At 34.9% G+C, this 9,230-nt stretch overlaps 1 protein-coding gene across 1 annotated transcript in view; it reads left to right on the top strand.

Annotated features, from left to right (window-relative positions):
* LOC106459489 overlaps window positions 1–8,584 on the top strand; it is a 12,386-nt gene extending 3,802 nt beyond the window's left edge. The window contains exons 3-6 of the mRNA XM_013919115.2: window positions 4,952–5,113; window positions 5,388–5,548; window positions 6,410–6,566; window positions 8,219–8,584. Coding sequence (XP_013774569.1) covers window positions 4,952–5,113; window positions 5,388–5,548; window positions 6,410–6,566; window positions 8,219–8,283 — 545 coding nt within the window. The 3' untranslated portion in view covers window positions 8,284–8,584. The remainder of the gene's footprint in view (window positions 1–4,951; window positions 5,114–5,387; window positions 5,549–6,409; window positions 6,567–8,218) is intronic.
* Window positions 8,585–9,230: the final 646 nt, after the last annotated feature.

The following is a 9,230-nucleotide window of genomic DNA, read 5'->3' as shown; positions in this document are numbered from 1 at the left end:
AAATTTAATTCAAACAAACGTTGATATTAAAATAAATATATAATAACAAATTCGTTACACAACTTATACAGACCAGAATAGCAACTCGTACATGTATGTCCGATCATACACTACTAGTCCAGGGGCCAAATATCGTTGCCATGCACCCCTCCCATAACAGTATGAAAGGGGTATATTTTTGTTCCTCGGAGTCTAACGATCAATATAAGCGATGTTAATAACAATAAACTGGGTTGAACTATTTGTTTGGCCTGTTTATTCATAGGTGGGGTCTTTCCGCTCTTTATCTGATTTCTGGCGCTCCAAAAACAAGGGATCATGTTAGTTCCTGACCTCATATGCTTATTTTTATAAACTCTTTCATTGAAAGCATTATACCGGATAAAGGTGCAATAAATTTCCTTTCAAGTGATGTATTATATGTACATATGTTTTAAAAAAATCACATTAACTGGATTTCTGAAAATTGTACATAAAAATTGCGTATGACCATTATATGTGAAAAAAGTAAATATTGTTATATCAAGTCTGTATTCTAAAGATGTTTTCTTCCCATGTATCGTTTGAATATGGTTCCTTTGTGAAGACATGCCTTCAACCTTTTTAAAAATACCCAAAAACTTTGGTTTTCAGATGAATATTTGCATTTTTAGGTGAAGTAAAGGGCACTTACTCTGGACTTCCCATATGCGTGTTTTTGAAGCATAGCGATGGTTCATCATCACACTAAGCTAAGTGTTCACAAAGTATTCATTCCTGATTGTAAAATTTTATTACAACATAATAGTCACTGCATGTAACAAAGTAAACAAAATAAAAATCATTTCAACATCTGACGCAAACAAAAGTTCTTGAATGCTGTACGAATGGAACAAAAGCGTATGAACTGAAAGTGAATTCAAGGATCTGATCATCTTATACTAGTATCACAGCAGTATTAATATTCACAAAAGTATTCACTTCAGAATCTAAAGTTATAATACAACAAAACAGTCAATGTAAGTAACAAATATAAACAATAATTAGTCATTAGTCATCAGATACAAACAAATGTACTCGACTAGAGTACACCACAAATGAAGAAAATGAAACAAAGTTAGTGTATTGAAACTAAATTGATGAACTAGATTTACATAAATCACAATACTGTAAATATTACATGTACATGAGCAATGGTCTACGTATAAGTTCTGTGTACAAGATTTCATATGTACAAAACTTGACAGGGAACTTAATAATCCTCACTGTCTCTGTCTGAGACCAAGCCATCTGACTCAATGTCACCATCATCTTTGTCATCGTCATCTTCATCAGAGTAACTATCATCTTCACTCGATTCAACTTCTTCGGCCAGCTCTGATGGGAACATGTGTCCATCAAACCACAGATGCTCAAGTTTTCCATTGATGACTGTCCATCCGTGGGCTTCTGATGGTGGTGGTACATCTGGTTGAGAGACATTGGCGCACTTCCAGATTCTAACCTGATAATTCACTGTCTGATATGCTGACGTAACACTTTCTGACATGGAAGTAGCTGACTAAGGTCGATATTGTGATTCAGACTGACACTTCCATCTTCACCCCTACATTTCTCCTTGAGAATGGCGAAACGCAGGTCATCAACACTTTTGAAATGGGATTTTCCGTACATTACGCATGTCAGTTCTTCTAAACCTGCCTCTATGTCACCAGGATTCCCATCTTCGCCTAGAACACTTTGGAAGGCAGGCATCTTCTGCAGCAGTTTGGTTGGTCGCACTTTACCAATACCCTTGAAGGCACTTGTTGTATCAGAATGTATGAAAGCGTGCAGAACCATCAGTACTATGCAAAATTCTTGGCCATATTCATGAACTAGTTCTGATACATTAATGAGTCTCTTATTGTTTCCTGTGCCTGTATCAAACAGAATAATGATCTGGAGTTGCATTGCATGATGTAGAGCTATGAATAATATATCTGTATCTGGACTTCTGATGTGGACAATTTCATATTCATGATCCTGATCATAGACACAGTACAAAATTCCTCATGTGTCAGTTTCCGCTTGGGTTTAGTACAATGTTGGCAACTCCGTTCTCAATGTTGTTCTCTCATCACTTGATTCAAGCATGTAGCAATGGCCCTCAACGACTGATATCAGTTTTCTGTTTCATAGAGAATGGCAATTAGCTTTGTGTTTGTTTTCACTGTTGAGAATGAAGTTCCTCCAGTTTGCAGGTTTTTTTCGTCATTTGGCCTCGGATGATCAATTTATAATTGCAACCACGTCTGTCTCGTTCTATTTGTTTGATTGATCCTTCAATACTGAATACCAGATCCATCTTCTTCGGCAGGCTATTGAATATTCTATGAGACATATCTGAAGTTTTCAGGGATTTCTATCAAGGAGTGGAACACAGCATTACCATCTACAACCAAAAGTGTTGTCGACTTAACAAGGAGATTGACATCATCAACTTCCTTCATTAGATAGTGAAATGCTTTAGATTTATCGGTTTTTGCCAAATAACCACCAGCAGTACCAATGTTGTAAGGGTCAGGACTTAAAGGGTACTTCATCAGTTCTTCAACACCAATGGTTTTGTTTGATTGGGACTTGACCAACAGCTGAATCGCTACATTGCTGTGTTGTTTGTAGGTCACGACCTTGTTTTCTGTGGTTTTGAGTTTCACAGACTTATTTATGTTCTCCATTGTTTCCAGTTTAAGTTTCTTCACTTGGTCAAGTTATAAACCATAGAACCACAGACAGCTCAATGCCTATATGAACGGGCTTAAAACACGCATATGAGAAGTCCAGAGTAGGTGCTCTTTACTTGACCTAAAAACGCAAATATTAATCTGAAAACCAAAGTTTTAGGTATCTTTAAAAAGGTTGAAAGTATGTTTTCACAAGAGAGCCATATTCAAACTTCTTTAGAATACAGACTTAGTATAGCAATATTTACTTTTTCTCATATAACGGTCATACGCAGTTTTTATGTACAATTTTCAGAAATCCAGTTAAAGTGTTTATGTTTTTAAAATATGTACATATAATACATCACTTGAAAGGAAATTTATTCCACCTTTATCTGGTATAATGCTTTCAATGAAAGAGTTTATAAAAATAGACATATGAGGTCAGGGACTAACATGACCCCTTGTTTTTGGAGCGCCAGAAATCAGATTAAGAGCGGAAAGACCCCACCTATGAATAAACAGGCCAAACAGATAGTTCAACCCAGTTTATTTGTTGGTAGCAGCGCTTATATTGATCGTTAGACTCCAAGGACCAAAAATATACACCTTTCACACTCTTATGGGGGGGGGGCGTGCACGGCGACCATACTTGGCTACTATCTTCTCTGTTAATAATCGAGCATTTACCAAATAACTACTTCGTTCATGTAGACAATAATATAAATATAGAACAGGATGCAAATATTTTGGCCAAGATTGTAGGTACAGGCTGGAAAATCGTTAAATGAAAGCGGTGGCGCAAAGTATACATTTTAGATGTGTTTATTGGTCCTAAAATTAAAAGGTATTATGAAATACGAGAATATGGGGCAACTGCTCCCCTCTCTCTCCAAATGGCACCCCTAGATATAGCATTGCTATTGTATGTCTGCCTGGAGATGTCTGTCAACGCGACAATGGTGACTACAAACTTAACCTCTACACATAGAATCTTCCGTTATGGGAAGGTCATCTAATATAAGAACCTGAACTCATAGGATGTTTAATGCACTTCGTAAGGACAAGATTAATTGGAACAGAAGTAATGAAAATACATATTTTGCCCTACATAAAGTGAGAGAATGGCCTTTCTAAAGCAATTAGTGAATGTTGTATAATGTGTTCAGCAATCACGTATCACAGAAAATTAACAGAGTTGCAGCCTGTTATTGTTTCAGTTACTTTCCACTTTTTACTATTTCCTGCCATCTCTTCAAAATACGTAGCAGGATGATATAATATAAATTTAAACCTCATGACTTGTGGTACACAAAACTCTGAAACCACAGACACGTAGATGCTGGACACATAGTTTAAGCATTCCATTTGCAATGAATCGTCAGATAGTTAATTATGTCATAATAAAACTTGTAACGTTTTTAACGAACTGCTTGCATAAGCTGTAATATACGGTTAACGAAGTATTTTAGAAGCGCAAAGTTGTACAATGGGTTAGCTGTATTGTGCTCACCTCATGGATCACATCCCGAATTTTAGCTTTATAAGCCTTCAGACTTACCGCTGAGCCTGGAGGACAAGGTCAACGAAGCTTTAAGGATAACAGTTTTTTAGTTTGTTTTTGGAATTTCGCGCAAAGCTACACGAGGGCTATCTGCGCTAGCCGTCCCTAATTTAGCAGTGTAAGACTAGAGGGAAGGCAGCTAGTCATCACCACCCACCGCCAACTCTTGGGCTACTCTTTTACCAACAAATAGTGGGATTGACCGTCACATTATAACGCACCCACGGCTGAAAGGGCGAGCATGTTTGGTGGGATGCGGATTCGAACCCGCGACCCTCAGATTGTGAGTCGAGCGCCTTATCCACCTGGCCATGCCGGGCTTGTTTTTTAGTGGTTTGTAAACAACATTCTTTTCCTAACTTTTTCTTTATGAAATCCTGTACTGTTAGCCTAATTCTTAAAGCACTATATTGTTAAAATGTAATAAAGAAACATGCTGTTTAATCTACAAAAAGATGTATATTGAGAAAGCAACACTTTAAAAACAAACTCTTAAAGATTTTACATAATTTTTTGTTAGGACTAGAGCAACAGTTGATAATTTTTGCAAATGTCATACTTAGGTAAAAATTTTAATCAGCTTTGCATTTGAAAATGACTAGAATGATTCTCTATAATTTAGTTAAATATCATAAAAGGATATTCCAATATGTCTCACCGAGTTAAAACAATATTGAATCATTTCTTTGAACGTCATACCCAGGTAACGATTGTCCCGAATTTCGTGTAGTAAATGACCACAGTAACTTCATCCAAGAAAGAGTTTATAGGAAAGCCAAGCTTTTAACCGTACCTCTTCAGAAATCATGTGACTTTACTGGAACCCTCAGAGCAGCAAATGAATCTCTCGAGGAATATCGAAAAGGTAGATATTTAAAGATTATTTTATAAAATATCGTGAAAACTAGTGTGTAAGAATTTCCTGAATAATATGTTCTTTTATTTTGTAACTTGAATTCCATAATCAAAATTATATATATATATATTTAACTAATGTAAATTTTACTTAATATATTAAAGAATAAAAACAACAGGATGTATACAATCAAACATCTTGGATGAGAAAACATTTAACTGAAAGTTCTAGTTTGCTGAAAAATTGAGTAGTATGTGGTTTTAAAAATGTTACATTTTCTTAGGAGGGAACGAACGAAACAGAAAATTCTATTCTGTTACGCCTCTTCTGACACAAATTAATCATTCCCTTCCTATCAAGTCACATGATCCATGGTGTAAGATGGGATTCACTGTGAAGATGTATGTGCCGCCATACTTAGGAATTCCTCCAACACCTATTAACGTAAGGAAGCTCTATTAATCTCCCAAATCGTGAGTGATTTTACTTGGTAGAGTTTAGAATACATAAAATACCATTTACAGATTCATCCTCATAGAAAATATGACATGATTGAATATTGTGTTTTAAAATCTGAGAAACAACTTAATATGTTCTGAAAGCAAGGAACAATAAAATAAACATGGATCTTCTATTACTTTCTTCGTACAATGTTTTAACAGCAACTAAAAAGTCGTTCTTTCTCAACTATGTGATAATCACTTACATAGTTTTTTAGGCTGATATTAAAATAGCTTTATAAGAAAGTACAATAAAACTCCGCAATTCAAAACTGTCCATTTTATAAGTTGCTTTCTTTAACAAATTAAAGACCGTTACAAACGTGAGCAAACGAAAAAAATAAAATAATTCGTCTCTTAGTTCAAGAATGCTTAGTCAAATTTCAGTCTGGGGTATTTTTAATTATACTGTTTAAGTGTATAATGATTAGAAAAAGCATAACTTTAGCTGAGTAATTTTATTTATACTTATTTAGAAAATAAAATAAGTCTTTCTAAAATGGTAAAAATTTATCATCGTTCTCATATTGATGTTTATCAAAGATAATGATATAATTAAAAATAAAACGAGATCGTGAATTAAAGTTTATTGAGAAAGTTGTTTAATTTTTAATAGTTTTTCATATTAATAAATATTTTATCCATTAATTAACGTAAGAATCTTTTTATAAACAATAAAGTATATTGTTACATATACCTGTGTACAAGTAGCTTGTTTGGTTCTCAAATACATAAAGTTATAGAGAAAACTATATAAAATGTTTTTCGGATTTCCGTTTGTATATAAATAGAAAAATTCTTACAGAAATCACTTTCATTTGAAAATTTACCGGATTCTTTCCACGTGTATGTTCACACTTTTACTGGGGACCTAAAGTCCCGGATGTTGATGGAACTGGAAGTTTTCCGCAGTTCTTTGGACAACCTAATGTTCTGCTATAACCAAGAACGGTTTTATTTAGGTAAGATGTCTGTATCGTTCCGGTACATAGAAAATATATGATTAAAAACAGTTATCCAGATCTAATGCAATCGTTTGATTAAAATACATATCAGTTCCAATGCCAAATTAGTTTCATTCATTTGTATATCTAATTTTCATCCACTGGAAGTTAGACTAAATTTTTGCACTGCAAAAAGCAATTAAATGATAATCGTAATATTTTAACTAGGACAAGGCAAAAAAAGATGTTATGAAATAATGCTAGTCACCTGTCTCACGTAATTTGTATGCAAATAAGGCATCTTATAGTATTTTATATGTTTTGAAGTGCAAAGTATTGTGTGTATTAAATGAACATTTAGCAGAAACGGCTTTACGTCCTTATAGTTCATGACGTCTCACGTCAGTATGGAACATGGTCACCAATAACCTAAAAGAGATGTCAACAGGCAGTTTTAGTGTCTGGGGTCCTTTACAAGATACAAAGCGGCTCCCAAGAGCATTTTACATTTGCTTGGTAGAATTAAAAACCTGTGTCTGAACAAGTCATTTCATTCGGTCTATTCTCTTTTCGTCAAGGTAGACCAGTTTAACATTAGGTCTAAGTCAGGAACAGAATTTAGTAGGACAAAGGGTCTTAATATGTGGTCCCTGTAATATTTGGTATTAATGGAACCATTATCTAGTATGTAGAGGTTGATGCATCCATCTATGCTTAATTCTGCCTATACCAAACTCTCACCATCACCATATGCACCATGCTATTGAACGAAAGGATATTCTCTCCAAAAGTGGTATACGCTTATTATGTGGTCGCAGGGTAAGGTACAATCCATCTTATGTGTGCGAAAAATGTTTCACATAGTAAATATTAAAGCTTTTGATAAAGAAATCATCCAAGCAGTAAGAACAATAGATAATAACTTAGTGAAAGAAAATACTGGTGTTATATTTCATTTTCATGATATGAACTTCTTCTAATAAAAGAGGGTCTTAGAAACAAAGAAATAAGTACATTATGCAGATTAGTTTGTTTTTAATTTACTAGTCAACAAAACTCACCTATTTTATTCTAATTTAACAGTGAAAGGAAAGAGGGAAGGCAGCTAGTCACTACCGCCCACCGCCAACTTTTTTACCAACGAATAGTGGGATTGAGCGCCACGTTATAACGCCCTCATGGCTGAAAGGGGCGAGCATGTTTGGTGTAACGGGGATCTGAATCCGCGACCCTCAGATTAGGAGTCAAGTGCCCTAACCACCTGGCTATTCCGGGCCATATCAGCTGAAAGCAAGAAATACACCAATACTTAATGCTTGTGAATACGTTTGTTTGTTCTAGAATTTAAAAAAACCACACTAAACTATATGCTGTGTCCACTGCGGGGAACCGATCTCCAGATTTTAGGGTTGTAAATTCGTAAACTTACCGCTGTCCCACCGGAGGACACGTGGGAAAATGACTATTAAGTTTGTTAGGGAACTCGATGAAATTAGGAGCACTGAATTTGTTTTCACATAGTTGTTTAGATACGAGTAAACATAAAACACGTTTTTCGATGTCTACAATCGACGCAATTGAATTCTTAGCGATAAATATTCATAGTATAAATATTCTAGTTTGAGAAAAGTACAAGCGATTTTATTTTCTCCCTGTTTTGTTTCCTTTAGCGACCTACAAGAAAGCCATCAATGACCTGGAAGATAGAAACGAAATATGGCTGGAGCACTGTTAAAAGATATTTGGCCAACATGTCTAGCATATTGAAGACCGATACAGAGCTGACAAACTTCCACTTTAGTTAGCCTTAAACCCTGATAAGATAGTTTCACAGACTTTTTTAATAACAAGTAAAAGATAAGTTTAAACATTGCTACTTGGTAAATATATTTGTCACTATCCACTGTTAAAGGACTAGAGTATAAAAATATGTTACAAAATAAGACTGAGTATCATGTTTGAACTTGCAGACTATAGAATATTAACATGAAGTTTGGTGTATTGTTGACTCTCAGATTACACGAGATGAACATAAAGTCTGGTGCGTTATTTATTCTCATATATAGAAAATGAACATGACGTTTGGCGAAGTATTGATTATCAGATAATAAAATATCAACATGGAATTGTTGACTCATACACTTTACTTAAACATAATATGAAAATGTCGAGTAGTTTTGTGATGATCAAGAGGTGAGTTAAAAGTTTGCGACATGGGAGATTAGAAATAAATTGTTGCGAAAGAATAAAATGAACATGGACGGGAAAGAAAAAAATCAAAACTCTTTCCAAACAAAGACATAGTCCTTTTTTCCCCACAGAAATAGTTTTCATTTTTAAAATGTGGTTGTTTCTCAGTAATGGCAAAGACTCTGTGGCTGTTAGTACTGGGCAGAGAACAACTGAATATTTTCGTCAGACTAAAATCCTATTGTGGTATCCCGGAATCCTAATCTACGGTCATTTTCATAACATTCAAGAAAGATTAACACCTAACTTGTACTACTCTGTTAGAATATTTGTACCTCTTCTTAAACTGGGTATAATTCACATCCCAGTGAAGGTGCGATACAGAAACCTAACCAGGCAAGTTCAAGGTTTCACGAATGTCCACTGTAGTACGTTACCTTGGTTATAGGCAATAATTAGACAGGTGTTTGCAAGAACATCAACTACATAGAG

This window comes from Limulus polyphemus, unplaced genomic scaffold (assembly GCF_000517525.1).
Source record: "Limulus polyphemus unplaced genomic scaffold, Limulus_polyphemus-2.1.2 Scaffold616, whole genome shotgun sequence".
Classification (NCBI taxonomy): domain Eukaryota; kingdom Metazoa; phylum Arthropoda; class Merostomata; order Xiphosura; family Limulidae; genus Limulus; species Limulus polyphemus.
The sequence above is the reverse complement of the archived record's forward strand: the minus strand, read 5'-3'. Positions and strand labels throughout refer to the sequence as shown.